The sequence below is a fragment of the Merops nubicus genome, unplaced genomic scaffold (genome assembly GCF_000691845.1).
Source record: "Merops nubicus isolate BGI_N331 unplaced genomic scaffold, ASM69184v1 scaffold5620, whole genome shotgun sequence".
NCBI classification, from domain to species: Eukaryota; Metazoa; Chordata; class Aves; order Coraciiformes; family Meropidae; genus Merops; species Merops nubicus.
Window position 1 is genome coordinate 43,590 of NW_008584719.1, and position 20,846 is coordinate 64,435.

Sequence of the window (20,846 nt, forward strand, 5' to 3'; positions counted from 1 at the left end):
AAGTAGTTATTAGAATAAAGTCTTTTTTATTAGTGCCTTAGGACACTCAGCCAAAACTCGGAGCCCATGAGCACCATTCAGACGTATAATGTGAAACAGTCTCTACCTCAGAAATTTATGATCAAATTAGACAAAGCAGACAAATAAGAGGGAATAGAGAAATTGAGGCAGGGAGGAACAAAATGGGTTCTCTGCCACCATGTAGCAGGGAAGTGTGGAGCTAGCAAAATATCACAGATGGCTCCTTTTAAAAAGTAAAACCGAAAAGGTGCAGCAATGTAAATGAGAATTTATTAACAACAAAGCCCAGAATCTGAACCTCTGGGAAGAAAGGGAAAATAATTTATCCGCCCACACTCACTTTTTTCTGACGAAGGCAGGTGAATGCAGCTGCACTAGGAGCGTGACGCTCACAATCCTGAGCTGGGCTCACCGATGCAGAACTGAGAGAGGTAAGCGTTGTCTCTGGGAACACAACAGCCCTTGCAGCCTCCGCCGTGGCTGCAGGGTTCTGTGCTATTCATTCCCTGCACGTGTCATTTTCACGTGAAGGTCTTTCCCATCCAGCTGTTATGGAGTCAATGGATGAAGCTGAAGGACAGCAAGGACAGCTGAACAGGAAGGAGCAGTCCCTGAAAGCCTCCCAGAAAACGGCACCGCTTGGTTGGGCTGCCCGGTGGAATGGATTGATGCCTGGAGACAGCATGTGCCTGTTTGTCCTTTCACAGATACTGGTAAGGCAGCTTGTCATCACTTTGAAATGGAGGGAAAGCTTTGTTGGCTGGGCAGGTTTCCTTCTCGTTCGTTGTAGGCATGGCAGTGGACGTAGCTGCAGTCCTCTCATTACTTCTGCAGCCACCTCTCACAGCCTTGCTTTGCAAACAGCTTCTGCCTTTTGGTGTCCCAGACCCCCATCCTGGTCCCTGCCCCTCAGCAAATGCCTCCTTTGCCAAATGACCCATCTTCCAATGAATCCATTTTTTGTTGCTGGTCTGAATGGGGGTAGATAACTGTCCTGTTAAAAGGTGGACTGGGAGGTGTATCCTCTAAAGCTGCAGTGTACTCCTCCTAATCAGGCATGAGGGTACACCTCTCTGTGGGGGTGTTAACTGTAACAGCATTACTTTTGTATTTTTATACTAACTGTGGTGTGCAGTAACCTTAAGTGGTTCAAATGAAATATTTCAACGTGTCTGTGTTTGTGTGTGTACCTGTTTGCAGGATTGCCTATGTGGACACAGGTATTTGTGAGAGCTTTGCATGGCGTGAGATAGGCCTTAATGGTCTTCTAATAACATATAAAGGCCACTGAATTACCAGTTTTGATCTAAAAGTGATCACACTGGAAGTTCAGCAGTCAGAGGACTCTGTTGCTCTCCCAATGAACCTACTACCATGGGCAGTCCTGTTGCTAGTGCAGATGAGGGTATCCTTGCTCACCTCAGTGGTGTGCATCTTGTTAATGGTAGCTGAGCATTTCACTCTCAGCCTCTTTATTCCTGTGAAGCTACAGCCTAGAAAAACCTGACTTCTTAAAGCAAAAACGATGATCAACATGAAATCAATGAGAACTAAATTAGTTAATTATGCAGTCCTGAAATGAAAATGGATGTTTGTATAATGAGAGATGCTCATTATGTGTTTTCTGACTGATTGCACAGCTTCTCGGCGTGATGCTGTGGTACAGCACCTACGGGACCATCCCAGCAGCTCAGGGTGCCTTTGACCTGCTCTCTTACTTGCTTACCCCATTTAAGCAGTTTTTGTCAGTTCAAGGGGAGGTAAGTCCTTGTACTCCTCTCTGGTTATATAGTTGATGTCAGTAGCCTTGGGTGGTGCTTGTCATATCTCTTCTGATTCAAAGTGTAACACACATGTACTTCATAGAATGTAGCGTATGTGTCCTGAAATGGTCAGGAGCTGTCTGAAAACAGATCCATATTTTATCTTCCAGATACGGGCCTGAATTTTTGGCTATGTTAGATCAGCACAGCAGATTTTTCATAATGTGCAAATGATTGCAAATGAAACAAAGCCTTATGAAGTCAGACCACTAAGGTTTAGTTGACAATAAAGGGAGAGCTGGAACTTAATTTATTAGGAAGCATAGCAGCTTAAATTCTGGAAGAATGGATGAACCCACTTAAAAGGTGCAAATTGCAAGATACTCAATCACAGAATTTTTTTGCTTTTTTTGCTGAGTGTTTAGAGCATATCTGTGTGCAGTATAAGAATTTCAGGTGTACAGATTCAATTACTACCCCAGTAAAATTGCTTAGCTTCTCACCATGACATAATGACACGCATAGCAGTATGAGTCATCTGATAAATTACTGGGGTAAATACACCCAGTGCAGATTTCTCTAGTGTGGACAGAAGCTTAATTAAATGGTGAGCAGCTACTTTCAAAAATCAGGTGAAATGTATTTGCTATCAGAATGCTTAGCTTCATTGTACATAATCTTTGTAGCAGAGTCTATGCAGTACAAGTAGGAAATCTGAGTCAGTGCTGCTTGTGGCTGAAGTACAGTGGAGACTGTTTTCTGTGTTCTCTTAACAGTGTTTGAGCTACATGTAACCTACTCTTTTGTTTATTTGAAAGAAGCACTTTTTCTTTGCCCTTTCTTAGCTGGATTTATGCACAATTGGAGCTCGTCACAGAGTATTGCCAGTACCTTATTTGTAGTGGGTCAGTCATTAACAAATTGTTCCTTACAGATCCCTGATTTATAGGATTTTGACTTAAAACAAGTGTTCGGTGTGGAGGAAACCGATTCCTAGACTGCACCACAGGAACACCCCAAGTATGACTCTGTGCAGATGTTCATGCATATCTTTTGAGGACTGTTTACTATAGCACTCTTTTCAGTGCTAATTTAGACATGAAAACAGTAAAGGCAAAGAAATCTGACATTAAAATAAACAAAAGAAATCTCTTAATTATTAATTTCTCTTTATCTGTACTAGAGGGACAGAAACAGTAAAATTCCTTGCCCACTGAAGCCCATCAGAATTCAATTTTGCACCTACTACTGAGAATAGGGTGAACTCTGAACTGCTTAAGTCTGACCAGGACATCAGAGTGAATGTCACTGCTGATGCTGTGAATGAACCTGATGGTGTTTCACAATGTGTAGGAAGTATAGAAGAGTCCTCTGGGGTGTAAGGACCCACAAACATGGGAACAGTACTAAACTTTCTTCAAAACCCTTTGCCACAATATGAAGTTGCACTGACTGTGGCAATGAAATATTGGTCCAGGCTGCAAAATTGAATTGTGGATCCATATCTCAGTGCCTCAGTGTGTGAGGGTGGGAAGCAGGTTTCCTCTTTGCCTACGCAGGAAAACCCATTTTTTTGACCTTTTGGGATGCTGGGGCTTAGAGGTGGTCTCAGTTTGTCTTCCTCAAAGCCTGGCATTTTTTCCTGTTGGTGGTGGTTAGAGGCTACATGGGCAAGAGTATAGTATGACAAAAGCTGCCTGGGAAACCCAGGAATGAACACCTGGCTGGCCAAGACCAGGCGTGCAGTCTCTCTCCTGTGCCCCGCGTACTCTATGGATCATTGTCAGCTCTTGTTCCACAGGGCCTGACGAGGCTGGGGAGCGTTGTGGTGTCATACCTCCTGCTGTCTTTAGCTTCTCTAGGACTGTTATTTGTGGGATCTCTGGTAAGTTATGGTACTGTACAAACTGTATTAGTGCCCTTTTTTAATGACTTTTGTTAAAATGTCTAATTTACCTGAAGCTGTTGGTGTTATAACCAAGTTGATTGTAAAGCAACATCTTTAGGGGCTATTTCTGTGTAATTATCTGCTTGCTCTAAGTAGAGGAATCATGACTACACTTATCATTACTCAGTTTCTTGATGAATTGGGAAATGCACTGTGTGTTTTGTTCTTTCCACCCCCAGATGGGCAAACTATTTTCACTTAAATGTAAAGAATGTTGTCCAGTAAATGGGACCATCTCATGTTGCTGTCTTATGAATTGCCTGCAGAGCATCCATTGAGTGAAGTGGCAGAAAGAGCTGTTCCCTGGCAGCAGTGCACTTGTGAATGCAGTGCTTGTCGATGCAGGCCAAGGCCCCAGCTGCAGAACAAGATTAATGGCATGACTACAGTTAATCTAGTTAGGTGTCAGCTCTTGGGGAGCAGGAGTGTGTTGTGTTTCTGCATTGATTGTGTAACAGGCACAAAGTTGTGTGGTAGGTGGGAAAGCTGCAGAGAATTCTCCCTCTTTAAAGAGCTCTAATTGAACATGGCTTTTCACACCCCTGTGTACTGTTCTGTCAGAGGGGGAATGCAGTTCCTGAGCATACAGGTGGAACATCACCTCCTGCCCTTACGGCCCTGCACCTTCAGGTAGCTCGGGAGGCTGAGGCTGTGCTATGGACGTGCTGTTTGGGTGATGTTCAGTGTAATGAGGTACATCATGGCATCATGGGACTCTTGGTGGGAAGGGACCTCTAGAGATTGCTAATTGAACACCCTGCTTGAAGTAGGGCTGTTGCCAGTGCTCAATGCAGTCAGCCACATGCATTTTTCTACATAGGTTTTGAAAACCTCCATGGAAAATAGATGTATCAACTCTCTGGGTACCTGTGCCATGACTACATGGCACTCATGGGGAAATTTTTCTTTTTTTTTTCCTAATGCCTGATCTGAATTTCCCAAAACTGAATTTTTGCAGCTTGTGGCTGGTGTCCCTCATGGTATCAGCTGCCACTCTCAAGAAGAGTCTGGCTGCATTATCTGTGGAGCTGCCCTTCAAGTAGTTGCAGGCTGCTGTTGGATCACCTCAGCCTCCTCTTTGCCAGGCTGACCAAGCCAAACATCCTTCACCTTTTTCAAAGATCATGTGCTCCAGACCTCTGACCTACTTTGTAGCCCTCCACTGAGCCCACTCCAATTTGTGTCTGTCTTAAACTGGAGGGTCAAAAACTGGACACAGTATTCAAGGTGCAGCTTCATGAGTGCCAAGGAGAGGGAATTACCTGCTTTGATTTGCTGGCCATGCGCCCTGGTAGGAACTTTATCATGTCATATACCATAAGTAAGTTCACTCAGAGGCAGCACAGTGGCAGAACCTTCAATGTATCAGATGAGTGTACTTTTAGAAACTGTTGACAAGGCAAAGTAATTAATGTTAATGCCTCCATTGTTGTGACCATTGATGCAGGCAAAAAGTTGCCAGGTTTATGCACTTCTCTGCTTTTTTGATGCTGTTGTTCCTTATTCAGGTGAATTTTGTCATCAAAAAAATAAACTGGTGATTTTTTTAAGTGCAAATATTGAAGAACAAAGATGAGACAGCTGAGAATTGTGGTGAACTGTGTGAATTCCAGGTAATTCTGCAGCAAAACACTGAGTTGGGAAATCAGAATAGCAGGGGTGTGTTTTTTCGACTTACTCATCCTGTTTCCTGGTGGATGGAGACATTTTATTGGTGACCCATTCTGAGCACAGAAAGTAACTTTAAATAAAAGCTTTCTGTGCCCAAAAATTCTGATCTCAATTTGAACTGCTTTGCAGATGTAGTGAATCCTTGCAAGGAAATGCTTATACCAGGGTAGAGTGGGGCCATTTTTGAATGTTGATTAAAACTTTCGTACAGAAAATGGTTTTGTAACAGTTTCTATGTAGCCAAGCTTGCTCTGTTTTTCATTCCTGTGGTCTGTGCTAGAGTGGAGGCACAAATTGAGCTAGAGTGAAGGCACAAATCTCACTGTGTGAGAGCCTATTCTCTGGACAAGTCACAGAGCTTCAGAGTATAAGAAACATCCTGTGATGGTCCAGTGGTCCATCAGGGCCAGTATATTCTCTCTAGCAGTGATATTAGGAAGGAGAGGCTGTTTAAAGAGACCATATGAGCCTTGTCCCTTTTGACCTACCTGCTGCATTACTCTCTGACATCTCAGGTCATACTGCTTTGCAATTTGAAAACTTCTGCTTCTGCCACTATTTGGGGAATAAGGTATAAAACAGTCATTAGCAGAACATGGAAAACAATGTAGTGATGAAGCTAAGCAGGGTTCCTAGAATCCCAGCCTGGTGGACAACAGATAACTGCATGAAGAGTTTTCTTTATTTTTCATCTGTTTCAGCTGAGTGATCTCACCCTCTCTTTTTTTTTTTTTTTTCTTTTTTTAATGGGTTATAAACAATGTGATACCTAGAAGGGACCTTGAAAAGGGGTCTTTTACATTGAGTGCCTTTATGATGAAATCTTTCTTTCCCAAATGTACACTTCTCTCTTTACAGATGGACCTGATAGATCAGTCCCATACTGATAGATATTCTAGATGGCATACCAGTGAAAAGCAGTTTATGCATTTTATTATTTATTTATTCAGCAACTTACAGTAATGCTTTAGTAGTTAACTGGGGAAGGGAGAAAATATGCTTGTTTATACAGGTACTTTGTTGCTTTAGAGCAATAACTGTTGGCTGGGCCATGTAATAAGGTTGAGAAATGGTGCTGTAGATTCTCAGAGAATGGAGGCCCTGTCTGATCTGAGCACATGGTAGTGTCCAGCTCATTTCTGTATTGGGCAATTTGTGGCTAATACCATAGAGTGAATTTTTCAGGAGAGCAAACCTCAGTTAAAGTTTGAAGTGCTCTTCTGAGAGCACTCAGGTACCAGAATGCACGGGGAGATTAGCACTGCCCATGAAAATAAAAGGCTGGGTAGAGTCCTTGAGGTTTATAACAGTGACAATATCTGTTTTCTGTCTCAAAATGCTGTGTTAAGATCTCCACAGATAAGGAACCTGCAGAGAACCAGCACTGAGCTGTTCTGAGCTGAAAACCTTCTGAAGAGGTTTTCAGAGCTTGACTGTTTTCCCATTATTTAGTTTAACCCCATCTCTTTGAAGTATAACTGAGTATTCTTCCAGTGTCTTGGGCAGCTCCTTATTCACCACACGCTTTCAACCTAAAGAAAAGCTGCTTTGTTTCTAGGGTAAACTTTTTGTGCCTTTGGATTTACAGTGTTTTAAATCACCAGTAAAATCAGTCTTGTGTTACCATACTAGCTCTAGAATCTGTTATATATAATTAGTACCTAGACCTTAGCACTTGGCCCTCAGCACAAGTGCTGATTTTCAATAACAGCACTCTCCAGCAGTACAGAGTTATTGAGCAGATACTTTCCACTGTGAGCTGCTCAGCTGTTACAGTCTTGCAGGATGTGAAAGAGTGGCTGGTACTGTGGGACTGCCAAGCTCTGGAGTCATCTTGAGGAATGAAAACAGAACCAAATCTTCAAGCTTCTTTCTTATCATCCAACAGGCCAAGCAAGTAGGACAGACTCATTTCAGACTTGGCCCCAAATTTGTGTAAAATAAGTCTAGTCATCATATTCCTCTATTTGTTTTTGTAGTTACTGTGTACTCTGATTAACTGAAACAAAAAGAAATCCTGTTTTGTTTGAAGTATCTGTCACATGAGTACTGCTGCTTTGTGGGAGTCTAACATTTGCTAAAGCTGACTGTGGACAGAAATGAAAAGTTGTTTCACTTCCTTTCATTCTTTAGGCTCAGAGAAATGAGAGTACACAAAGACAGGCACAAGAAAATTGCTTAAAATTCTATACAAACTAATGTGCTTCAGTGGCCTAGGAAGAGAAATTGAGCCTTTTTTTAATGGTACATTTCCTAAATTCAGCTGCCCATTTAAAAGCCACACAAGAAAAGGATGGGAAGACAAGTCCTTCTCTTGTGAGTTTCAGAAGGACGCGTGGCAATACAGTGTAGTTTGTGCAACATTTAGCCTGAGCAATACTGCTCCTTGTTCAGTGCTAGAGGGATGAAGCTGGCCTAAGACTCCAGATGCTGCAATTCATGGATGATCTAGAAATTTTTAACTGAGGCCTTTGTGGAGTATTAAACAGTCTCCTGATACAATCTCCAAATCTAGTCTGCCACAGTGTTTCTGCAAACCAATATGATAGGTTTTTTTAGTTTCATGCAATTTCAAACCTTTAATTAATTTATCTTATAAAGTTTAATATTATATTAATGTCCCAGAACTTCACAAGATTTATTATTTAATCTTGTGCCATGTTTAAATCAGATAATTAGATTAGAAAATGGTCTTTGCCACTGGCCAAAAACTGGTATAGGCATTCTGAGCCCCAGAACCACTTACATCAAAATCAAGGCCTCATTAAAAAATTGTTTTATACAGGAATTCAGGGTACAGTGCCAGATTATTTTAAAAGTGTAGTTTAGGAAAACTATATTTACTTAACCCCCCTCTATGTAAATTTTAGATGGAAAACTATGAAGTCAGGAGAATTACATTTGTGAAATAATCTGGTAGATTTTTATTTGGTGAACAAACCTAGGAAGGGTAAGAAACTGAACAAAAGGACAGCTATATCACATTGGCTTGCATATGATGGTCACAAGCACGTTCTGCTTCCACTGTATCCCTGAGTTAAGCCTGGCCAGCTCTGTGGAAACCTGTGGGTGAAAGCAGGTTTGAATAGGGAGATGTGAATCCTTGTAACAGGCACCACAAAGCTACTCCTGCACAGAACATTCCTGTCCTCTTCAGTACACTCCAGTTCTAACACATTATAATGAGCTGGGATGCTGCCCTGCAGACCCATCCTCTCGGCTATGTGGAAGGGCTGGCAACAGGCAGAAAGCTTGTTTAAAATGTTTGTTTTCTCCAGTTTTGGCATCTGCTCAGAGCCCGTGCAGAACCCCCCTTTCCGCTGCAAGAGGACCGACGGCAGTCCGTGAGCCGGCAGCCTTCCTTCACCTACTCAGAGTGGACAGAGGATAAAAATGAGGAGGACTTCCTAGATTTGGATCCTGTACCAGAGACTCCAGTCTTTGACTGCGTAATGGACATTAAAGCCGAGACAGACCCAGCTACTCTAACAGTTAAATCCGTGGGCTTGCAAGAAAGGTAGGGTAGATGTGACTACTAGGGGAAAATCTGGTCCCAGATATGGTGGATTTAAGAGTTTCTATGCCCAGCAGAACACTTCATTGCATTTGTGAATATCACTTTTAAATGTGGTTTTAAAGCCAAGCACCTGCTTTATTTCCTGTCTTGTTTTCAGTCTAGTCAACAATATAAACATATTAGCCAAAAAACATACAGTTTCTAGACAACTGTCAACAAGTGTTATTGAAAAGCATCACTTCTTTCCTTTGAAATATTCATTGTTTGATCAGTCTCTTGCTGTTCCTAGTGAAATTTTTTACCTCTGAGAGAGGTAGATCTTGTTAATGTTTTCTCTGTCACTCATGCTGGAGGGTTAGTCCTTTCTCCAGAAGCAAACCATATAAATGCATTAGCCCAAAAGTAAACTCATTCATTTGAAATTAACCCAGTAATGAAACCTTGGGATGAGCTGGTGTTCATTCCTTGAATCATCAGGGCAACAGAGCTTCTCAGAGAGATTCACAGCTGGGAAAATTAAGTTTTAAGATAAAAGGAAGATCTTTTTCTGCTTTGTGTTCTTTCAGCTGTTTTAGTGAAATAGGACAAAGATCTTGATGATAGAAATCCTGTGAAGAAATTCTGCAAAGGTGATGATGTTATGAATAAGAATGAGATTATTGAAAGGCCTAATATAGCCAAGTGTCACCTTTCTTTGTTTCTAAGTGTTCAAGCTTAATTTGAGTGCTAACCATAGCTAAGTCTTAGATCTAAGACTTAAAACAAAGGGCAGAACTTACATTTTTTAAAGTGTGATGCTGAGTTTCCAAAGCTCTGTGTGACCTAGTAAAAGGCAATGGTACAGAAGAGGCTTTTAATTTGCACTCTGTGAGCTTAGGAGGTTTTATTCTCATTTTATTTCTAATTACAATATTTGTCCTAAAATGTCCTACCTTTTATTGTTATATACTACTTTATTTATGAGATTACAGTAACCTCTGGGGCTTCTCCCAAACCTGCTGCTATCAGTGAGTTTTGCTGGGTTTCATTATGGACAAGACTGTGTTTGAAATGCATCAGTCATTTCTGCTTTTCCCTATCCCTGGTTTCATTCCATCTCATTTTAAAGATGCCAGCGTTTCTTCTCAGGTAACTGCTAGCCTGCAGGAAAGGTATTTGCTGTTTCAAGAGAACTGGAGAGTATCAATTGGTTCAAGTAATGAATTATAATTAAAAATCTGACAACATAGTAGAAATGGGAAAAAGAAAGCAATTGCTTGAAGTTCTCACATTTGGTAGAACATGTGCACTTAAGATGTGAAATAAACTTGTTTTCAACACACACCTGTGCTTGAGAAGCCAGACATTTCAGGCTTCAGATGTCATTTACATCAAGCATTGTTCACTTCCTTTGTTTGGTGTTGTGCTGAGTTCTCTACTTGTTTCTCTTTTGCATCCATGCTGCTTCTTTACCTTACTTCTCTCTCACTCTTTAACCAGGCAGGCTGTTAGGAGGGTAGTCACAAGCTAAATTCAAAGAGCACTGAATATTACTCTTAAGAGGAAAGAATCTCATTTCCTCATGCTGAAGCACTATTACTATCTTTATGTACATAGCCTCTTCTACCTTAACCAAAAGCTTTCATTATCAAATGCAGCTGTTTCTGGGGAGGAAAGCAGTAACTATTTAACAGCACACAGGAGGGGAGGTCAAAATCTTTTGAAAGGTGTTGCTAAAGATTCAATGTTTACTGCTAGTGGTCATGTTCCATCCAAAATCATTTCCCCATGACTGTGAATCATAGCAGGAGGCTGGCTGCACATTGTTTTGGAAAAACTCCTGAATCCAGAAAAGGGCTGTGAGCCAAGTAACAACTTCTGCTGTCTTCTCTGTGAGCTGGTCATGCCTGCATGTTTACATGGTTTTTCAACAGCACCTGCAACCACCTACTAACTAGACTTTTGCCCATTCAGAGTCATCAAAAATAGGTTTACTGTGTAGATGCATAGAACTTTACACTTAGTAATCAGAATTTTGTATGATTTTATTATTTTGTTAAAGATATTAGAGTTTCCCTGATGGCATTTGAATCTTGCTTTTGTCTTTGAGATGCAAGATTAATATAAGCTCAGAAGTGCTTTAAAACTGCATTCAATAAACAATCAAGCATTTTGACTTTTGCATTTTGTTCTGTGGCCAGCTTACAGTAAAACAACTAAAAATTCTATACTTAACAGCATCTCCGTTTTTAATGTAGCTGTTAAGTGTTGGGACCTTCATTTTACCAGTCTCATGATATACTGTTGTGGAAAGAAAATTGTTCAGACAGAAGAATTTTGCTGTAATGGTTGGCTTCTCATGTCCTTTACTATTGAAGTAGTAGTGTTTATCCCAAGATCTTACCCCACTGATGTTGTCTGTCCTACCAGTAAATTTCAGTTATTCAGTAGTGTCAACCACGTGAAAACTTTCATGTGGTTGTTTGCTCAGCACCTTTGACAAGCAAGTTGCTTTTATTTAGGTGACAGAGTGCAGTTACTCACTGAAGACAACACTTTGGAAGTGTTGGCCTTCATACTCCAGTGTACAAAATCATCTTTGGGTCTCCTCTACACAAGAAGCATTACCCATTTTTCACAGCTGGTGACCAAAACATACACAGCAGAAACAGCTTTTCTAAAGTTGCTGTTTGTCTCATTGGGACTGTCCACTGGTGGCAATAACGGGTTAGTCTGTTCTGTTACAAGCAAACTTTGATTGCTCTGTTTTGCAGGAGAGGTTCAAATGTTTCACTCACACTGGATATGTGTACCCCAGGCTGTTCTGAGCAAGGTTTTGGCTACATCATGTCACCACGGGAACAGTCAGCCCAAGAATACCTCCAGACAGCATCAAATGTCCTTACTGAAGAGGAACTGCACAAGAAAGCACTGGATCCTTTCATACTCCAGGCCGAGTTCTTTGTGAGTATCTGGCCTTTCTCTTCTAGGAGAGAAGTTAAATGGGATGTTGTGTCTCTTCTATGAGCCTTGCTATTATTTTCTGCAAGTCTAAATTTAGTACATATGAACTCCACTTCCACCAGTGAAGCATTTACTGCAATTCCCAAGTTCATCATCCCTTGAAACGACAACGTCTGATAGCTTTCAGTGATATTGTCACTAGAGAATTGGTCCTAGTAACAATGACAACAAAAAAACCCTTTGTTTGCATGGGTCTTTCTTCTGTCAGCATGCTACTCTTTAACAGAAAAAACCTGAAAGTTTTTCACTAGAGTACAGAAGAAAAGCCAAGTTTGCTATAGGTGTAACATCTTGAAATGTGTCTGGAGTTGCCCTAGGCATGAAATTAGTCCAAAAGCATGCTCTTTACTGTTGAATGCTTGGCATGGAGCTACTTTCCAAACCTGAATGTTCTCCAGTTAACTGAAGCACAGGATGGCTACAACAGTCAGCAGAAGCCAAAGAAAATATATCTTCATTAGGTTTTTTTCTGCACAAAAATTTGCTATTTGTAAGCTGCTCTGTCAGTTGCTCTTTAGGCTTCTGAAGTATGTTTCCTTGGCTCAGTGTATCCACTGTTGCTCTGGGAGAAAGAATTATTTGCCTTGTTTTGGGAAAAAAATTGTGTACACAGATGAAGCAAGCAGTTGAAAATATGGTTTCTAGGTAGTTTAGGATAAAGGCCAGTTACATCAGGTGTAGTGAGCTTACTGGCTTTTTAGATTATAGGGTCATAGAGTGGTTTGGGTTGGAAGGGACCTTAAAGATCATCTACTTCCAGACCTCCTGCCTTTGGGCAGGGACACTCCTACTAGAGCAGATTGTTTAAAGCCCATTCAACCTGATCTTGAACACTTCCAGTGTTTGGGGTCTTCCTGGGCAATCTGTCCTGCTGTCTACTTCCAGCCCTCCTGCCATTGGGCAGGGACACTCCTACTAGACCAGGTTGTTTAAAGCCCCATTCACCCTGATCTTGAACACTTCCAGTATTTGGGGTCTTCCTGGGCAATCTGTCCTGCTGTCTCACTGCTGTCATAGTGAAGAACTTCTTCTTTCATCTAATCCACTCTTCCAGTTTGAACTCATTACCTCTTATCCTATCACTACAAGCCATTGTAAATTGTCCCTCACCAGATTCTTGTAGGCTCCTTCAGATACTGGAAGGCTGTAATTAAGTCTCCCTGGAACCTTCTCTTCTGCAGGCTGAACAACCCCAGCTGTCTCAGCCTGTCCTTATAGGAGAGGTGTTCCAACCCCCAAGTCATCTTCGTGATCCTCTGCTGGACTTGCTCCAACAGGTCTGTGTCCTTCTTGTGCCGTGTCCAGAGCTGGACACAGTCCTCTGGGTGTGGCCTCCTGAGGGTGGAGTAGAAGGGAAGAATCACCTCCCTGGACCTGCTGGCCACACTTCTCTGGATGCAGCCCAGGATCTTTGCATTCTGTGAGCCTCTTCCCTAATTGCTCAAGTCTTCATGTGATAAGCACTGTCACATTTATTATAACTTCATATATTGAAAAAAATAGGCAAAATGGTGCAGTGGCTTGGATTATTACATCTGCTAGGTAGAGCTGTAAATTCCTGCTCAAGATGGGAGGTAGCCAGGGCACAGTCTGTGCATGCTGGGATATTTCATAGCATGTGATCAGCACCCTACTACAGTAAATCCTGCCAAGTCAAACACTCTCTGAAGCATGGAGTCTCATCAGAGCAGGAGGGAGATGGTTTGCAATATAACAGCCTGTTCCACCTGTCTTCTTTATGACCTGTAAGGGTCTGAAAGGGCAGGAGTAATGCTTTGATTAGCACTTGCTCTCCTCCCTCCTCTGCAGTTTCAGGATTTTTTTTCATTTTACAAGAAGAGGGGCAGATGAGATAGACTGCCAGATACCTGTGGCCCTTAATTCACTTAGTGCTGTACACATTGAAGAAAACCAGCTTTTGAGTAGGAAAGCCCTGATTCTTTTAAACTAAAGCATCTATTGCTGTTCTAGGGAGGAAATATTCACTTAGTGAGTGTCTAGATTGACTGCTGGACAAGTCCACATAGTTTCATCAGTCTCTGAGGTGCACTGTAGCTTTCAAGCAAAGAAAATAATGTTAGAAGTAGGGAAAAATCTGCTTCATTTCTTGGAGAGATTTTGACTTAGTTTTCCTGTTGTTCAGAAAATCATTCAACAGACAGATTATCCCAAGCCATTTTTATGCTTTAATGAAAACTGGCAAGTATGTATGAAAATGCTGTGTAATTGAACAGTCATTTCTGTAATTAAAAATTGTAAACTAGCTTTTTTTAGGAAAGAGTTATCACCAGCGAGCTCTGCATCGTGTCTTTTCAGTCTTAGACTTAAACCTACTTGGCTTTCAGAATCCAGACTCCTGATGAAGTAAGGAGCTGTGCTTTACTGGTGGAAAAGTTGGAGGGGATGTCACTTGCAGGGCAAAGTCCTGAAATTCTTACAAGACTTCACTCAGGCAGAAGTCCTACTGATTTAACCAAGAATTTGCTCAAGCATTAAATGACCAAGTCCCAAAAACCAGAACATGGAGCCTGGCTCAGGAAGAGTTTTGGGTGACTAAACACCAAGTAACAGTTGATGAAAACATGAAGGTTTTGTTGCCATGCAGTTTCACAAATGGATAGGAAAGTACTTCAATAAAATGTTTTTATCATTAATTCTCTGGTTAAGCCTGACAGTATGCTCAGTGCTGTGGGAGAGACAGAAAGCAGATGGTCAGTCTTCTAAAGCTTCAGAGTTTAATGTAGTCCATAGCTGTGTTCATTTTGGTTTCCTCCCAGAGTGAGGCTTGTCTTACTCAGCCCTGACTCCTGTTACCAATATGTCCAATACTGGCCTCTGAAATTCAGTGTGCAGCATCTCTGCTCCTAAACTCCCACGAGCCCTTTCTCTGCTAAGCCTGGTTAACACATCCCATCTCATCACATGCCTGCTGACACCAGCTGGTGGAAGATTCCTGTTTGTTCCTGCCTGGCATTGGCCTCTTACGTGCAGGAGTTGAGCAGTGGAGAATAAGTGGCCCCTCCATCTTTCTGTGTTCTTTGGGTCAGCAGTGTGAAGAATAGGGAGTCCCTGAACACCTGTTTGTTGCCGTGGCCCATGGAGCTTTACAGTGGTGAGCAAAAAGAGTAACACTTCCCAGCTCCATAGAGTCAGGTCTGTACACCGACCTGTCAAAGTGTGTCAGAGTTTGTTGTTGGTGAGAGTCACTAGCAAATTATTTCCTTCCACCCTTGGAGAGGAAGAAGCAGTGAGTCAGGAAGGTGCCTGAGGACCATTGCTTTTGGAGCAGAGTATCTTACATAGCACCTCTTGCTTAGTTCTGTGCCTGTGCTTGCAATTCAGCTCTAATGACATTAGGAGCTAACATAATGCCCGTGTTTACTCAGTGAGTGAGTCACTATGAACGCCTTCATGGTAAAGATTTTGGGAAAGAAAGCCAGTGACAGTAAAAGGAAACATCAGTCATGTTTTGGTGGTAAATTGTTAGAGGTACTGTACCATGTGCCTGTTGACTTCATCAATTTGCCTCCCTCACAGGCAGGATGTAATGGGCTTGAGTTTTTTATTCCTCTTGTGAATATAATACTACTACCTACTGTCTTTTGTGGTTTGGTTTTGTTTTGACAGGAGATTCCAATGAACTTTGTTGATCCAAAGGAATATGATATTCCAGGCTTAGTACGTAAGAATCGCTACAAAACAATTCTCCCAAGTAAGTTTCTGCTTTTTAAGTCACTGAGGCAGGGTGGTTTATTCCATGTGCTGAAGGGCTTTGTGGCTTCCTTTTCTGAGTGCATGAAGTGTCCAGTCACTATAGAGTATTTTCTAGAGGCCAGATTTATGAAGCAGCAACATTACTGCAAAGTATAAATCAAATTTCAGCAGAGGTACAGAGCATGAAGAACCTCAGATTCACTGTACATCAGCAGCACATAGGGTTTCAAGTCATTAGAACTGCATCAATTGTTGCTTCATAAAAATTCTACCCAAGAATTTGGTGTGTTTATTTGGGTGTTATTTGGTGGTTGCTTTGATTAAACTCCTTTAGAAGGACTAATTTCTAGCCATTCTATTTTCCTGACCAATGTTTTTCTCAGACAAATGTGCCTCAGAACTGTGCCTCAAATGCAAACTAAGAACATTGGGAACTGGCCTGATGACATTGAAGTGATACAGAGAGTCAAAATATTTTTTTCTATTACACTATTCTCTTGTAGCCAGGAGTAGTTTTGAGAAACGTTTTGGTGCAAATCTTTACAAGTGTTGTCATATTTCCCTCTGTCATGCTTCAAGTTACAATTAAATGCCATGCATTTGTTTTCTGCTCAAAGCCATTGTTGGAGGATGCCACCACTAGCCACAGGATCTCTACCTTTGGAAAGCTTAAAAAGTTCAGTGTCAGGTTAGCAAAGTTAAGGGCAGAGAACTCAAACGTGTCCTCAGCTATACCCATCATTCTAGTCAACCTGGACTGGAAATGGTTCCAGAAGAGATTTTTATCATCTAGACTTAGAGCTCGAGCAGCTGCACCCAGTGATCCAATGTGTGCAACCCTTCTCATGACTTTGTACTCCACATTAGACCAGAAGTGTTAAAACAATCAGGCGTGTTGCACCGTTGCTGTGCTAATGACTGAGGTGAATCAGTCAAGTATTAATTCACTTTTTTTTTCTGGAAAAGCAAGATTGTGTAAGTAGCTAGTGATTTCAGATGCCTAAACTGCTAGATTTTAAAGTGATCTATATGTTCTGAATTTGCTATCTAATGTGTACTTTGAGAATTGGATCTATTTGAAATATCTCTTATTGGATGTTCACACCGACAGATCAGATTGCTGCCATTTTGCACACCCTGTTCCAGAAGTGTCAATGATGCTAGTTGACCCACTACCATATATTTTTAAGAATAAGTTCTCCCTAGAATTGCTCCAAGTTCTAGCTGCAGAGAGCAGTAATGGCAGGAACTGCTGTGCAAGCTGCAGTACAGCAGACTCAGGCAACTGGTTATCATAGGAAGCAGCAAATCCTTCATTACCAAACTAGAGTTAAGCCCAAAATGTGAATGTAAAAAGTAACTCCAAGTCCCTTAACAGCTGTTTTACCAGAAATAATCTAGGCAGCTACTATTACAAGGTAAGTAGTCATTAACCTAACAGTCAGTTATTTGCAACCCTAGAGCTGATTGTAGTAAGAGACAGAATAATAGCTGCAATTCCTCTCATTTATGTTTCTTTTGTAGTAAATTCTTTTTGTAGATTCTCCATTTTTGCTGCTTGTAGTAAAATGGCTTTGAAGGTGGCTTTCTGGTGGCAGAAGGCTGTCTTTGGGAAAATGGCCAAGCTAAGAAGGTTGATTTGGATATTTCATAGCTATGAATCTTTGTTTGCAGATAGTCGTCTTCTGGGGATGAGTCCTATGATATTTCCTGGGAAATAACTTTTCCCTAAGATGTTTGGAGGCATTTTTTGAATATCTAGAAAAGGATGTTCTTGTTATAGAATTCCAGAGGTGACAAGAAGTTTTTGAAACATGTTGTATATCAACCTTATTGAATCCTCTTCTCAAATTAATCTCTAGACAGACTTCTTTAAATTTCTACATAGCTCTATTGCTTTTACACCATTTTAAGTTATGCAAAACATTTTAATGAAGTTTAGCAAGTTTCTCCAACATGTGAGACATAGTATCAACACAAAATGGCCATCAAAGACACTGTGGAAAAAAAAAAGCAGCTGCTTTGTGGGGTTTCTTAGAGATACAGCCTACTACTGCTTTTTGTAAAGGTGCAATGTCTTCTCGAGCCTGGCCAATGCACTGGTTTTGTCCTGGGAGAAATGTTTTCATTTAGGGTAGGATTTGGTTTTGCTTAAGTGCCTTTCTGTTGAAAATTTGAAATTCATACTGTGACCTCCTATATTAAAGTCTTGTTATGATTTATTTTTTTTAAGGAGGAAGTTATTCCTGTTCATACATTTCAAAGAGATAAGATTCAGTTTCAGCTGCACTTTCTGTATCAACAGCACATTAGTAGGCCTCCCTTATATGAAATAATGTTGAAATGTAAATACTACATTACAGAAGAATAAAAAATTAAATATTATAATTTAAAGTAAAAGTATATTCTGAATATTAATTTTTGTGGGTAAATATATATACAGCATTGAAACTGTTCACTTAACAAATGTAAATACTACATTACAGAAAAATAAAAAAAATCAAGTATTATAATTTAAAGTATATTCTGAATAATAATTTTTGTGGGTAAATATATATACAGTGAGAAGTAACGCAAATTCTACTGCAGTTCAAGAAGCTACTAAAAGATGCCTATGCTTAAAAGTCTGTGGCTTCTGTTTATAGAGTTATTTGAATCCATTTTATTTATCTGTAAAGACCCACCATGATATGGACAACACAGTGTTATTGATATTATTAGTAGGAAAAAAAATCATATAATCATTATTCAAATTTCAGCAGGCTCCATGGATGACTGCATAAACCCCAGGCAAAGGAATCCATGCAAAGAGATGTAACTAGCCAGCCCAGTGGTATTTGAGTAAACATCTGACAACCATTGTCACCTCTTTAATGGTGTGACATGTTGTAGGCTATCAGTTATTAATTAATAAACAGGTTTGATCTTATCTTACCATCTCCCCAGTACTAGAGACAAAGTTCTGAGCAAAATTCAGTCTGAGGATGGTGTTTCAGGAAAAGTCTGTAGTACTGTAGAAATCACTGAGTGCATAGTCCTTTGTGCTCTACCCAATACCACACTAATTCTACATATTTTTTATTTTGTTCTGTTTTTTAAACAGCTGGTTTGTGGGTTTTTTTGTTAGAAGAAGTCATCTGTGCTTTGTTTTTTTTCTCCTGGTGATACACACTGTTGCTGCTTGCTGAGGCCTCTGTCAGGAGGTTGTTTCTTGTCAATGATAACAAACTTTGTAGTACTGGTGAAAGGGGATGAATGTGGGGCTCTGTCAGCTTGCATTAAAATCAGTGGCACAGCTCCCATTCACTTCAGTGGGAACTGAGCTGAACTTCTCAGGTGGAATAATGTTTTCATTTATCTTATTAAAACAAGAATAATTCCCCAAAGAGGGAGACTCAAATACTGAAGATACTTAGGCAAAGAACAAGACACTGTTAATATTCTTTAATTTCTCTTTAACCATTGTATTTGTTAATAGCTCATCTTGGGAATTTAGTTCACTGCATGACAAAATGAGGAAAGAGTTATTGTCTGTTATTGCTGTTTGCTGTTGTTTCACCAACAATATTCTTAATAGCTAGAATGAGTCTGTTGGTCTAGCAAACTGAGGTATGATTTCCTGGAAGAGAAAACTGCTTTTCCAGAGTCACTCTGGGATGTTAAGCAGGCTTCAGAGAGTGGGGAAAACCATCAGAAGCCAAATTACCCCAACCATCTTTTCCCTTTCTTTATGGTAACATTTTAACGTGGGAGCTCCACATGGCCACTCACATCTGTCATAGCCATGAATGCATGAAAGTGTCTTGCTGTACAAAAAAAAATCTTGGGTCTGTATTTCTGCCTCCTGAGCAACTGATAAACTGTTACTCATCTCTTTACACCTTTCAGATCCTCACAGCAGAGTGTGCCTTACCTCAGCTGATCAGGACGACCCCCTCAGCTCTTACATCAACGCCAACTACATCAGGGTAAGAGCTCCATAGTCCAGTGGGTCTGCCCAGACTCCTTCAGCCACCGTTCATGCAAACAGAGCTGCAACATCCACTGGTGTTTAAAGGCATCCTGGCTGAACTGATTGTTCTTCTCCTGCTTACATCAATGGAAAACCAAACCTGGGAGAGCAGCTGTACAGGTTCACTCCAGACAAAACCAAACTTCTGCACTCCTTGGTACAAATTGTTTCTCAGCTGGCCTGACCAAGGCACAGGATCATTAGCCTGAATAACTCTTGACCTGGCCAGAGTCACCTTCAGGCTGGTGGACAGTCATTGCTGGAATTACATGAGTCCAGATGGTGCCTTTGCTGTATGCACACATGTGCAGAACACAGAGAGAGGGGAAGAACTGGTGCCATGGAGTTGCTATTTCAACCAGTGGTAGTTCTCTGTTTTAAGCACGGAACCGTCAAGATTGTGGTGGATATCCCTGCTAAAATTGATCTTTTGTTTTGTTGGCAGGGCTATGGAGGAGAGGAAAAGGTTTATATTGCTACTCAGGGACCGATAGTTAATACTGTCAGTGATTTCTGGAGAATGGTGTGGCAGGAGCGTTCCCCCATCATTGTCATGATCACCAATATAGAAGAGATGAATGAGGTAATGGTGTTACATCTAGTCTGTATTTCTATCTGTATTCTAGCAGCTATTTCTGGCATAGATGCTAAGCCAGTGAACAGAAGTTAGTTCAGTGGCTTGAGCAGTCAGAGCCACCATTAAATTCTTCAGGCTCAGAGAACATGTGGGTTTCTCTTTCACTGCCATTTACTGTGAGTCTTGCTGTGCTGTCTCACTTAACCTACTGCTGGTTTTGCCATTTTTCCTCTCCTAGCTGGCCTGAATCCTCTCCAAACTCAGCTCTATTTGTAGATACTCCTTCAAGTTCTTCCTAAAGGAATCTAAAACAATATTACCCCATAATTACTAAAGTTGAATATCTCTAATCAAAAGAGTTGCTGCTGCTTTATCTTGCATTTGTTATGTGTCGTTGTCTATATCCACATTTCCCTGAGGCTGTCCCTGACTTGTGAAAGATGCTATTTACAATACTCAACAACTAGAGCTGACATTGGAGGACCTTTTCCTGAATGCATCTAGGAAATGCCTTTGAAATACTGAAATTAAGATACTCAGATTTTCTATTCACCACCTACTTCCAGAACTTAAACTGTGATGGTGCTTCTGATAATCCACCTAATGTGATTTTTGTTTGC

At 40.9% G+C, this 20,846-nt stretch overlaps 1 protein-coding gene across 1 annotated transcript in view; it reads left to right on the forward strand.

Moving 5' to 3' along the window:
• Positions 1–572: 572 nt before the first annotated feature.
• The window catches only part of PTPN5 (protein tyrosine phosphatase, non-receptor type 5 (striatum-enriched)), a 34,981-nt gene continuing 14,707 nt past the window's right edge, over positions 573–20,846 (forward strand). The window contains exons 1-8 of the mRNA XM_008945055.1: positions 573–734; positions 1,662–1,781; positions 3,586–3,669; positions 8,682–8,920; positions 11,674–11,863; positions 15,551–15,635; positions 19,526–19,605; positions 20,095–20,232. Coding sequence (XP_008943303.1) covers positions 573–734; positions 1,662–1,781; positions 3,586–3,669; positions 8,682–8,920; positions 11,674–11,863; positions 15,551–15,635; positions 19,526–19,605; positions 20,095–20,232 — 1,098 coding nt within the window. The remainder of the gene's footprint in view (positions 735–1,661; positions 1,782–3,585; positions 3,670–8,681; positions 8,921–11,673; positions 11,864–15,550; positions 15,636–19,525; positions 19,606–20,094; positions 20,233–20,846) is intronic.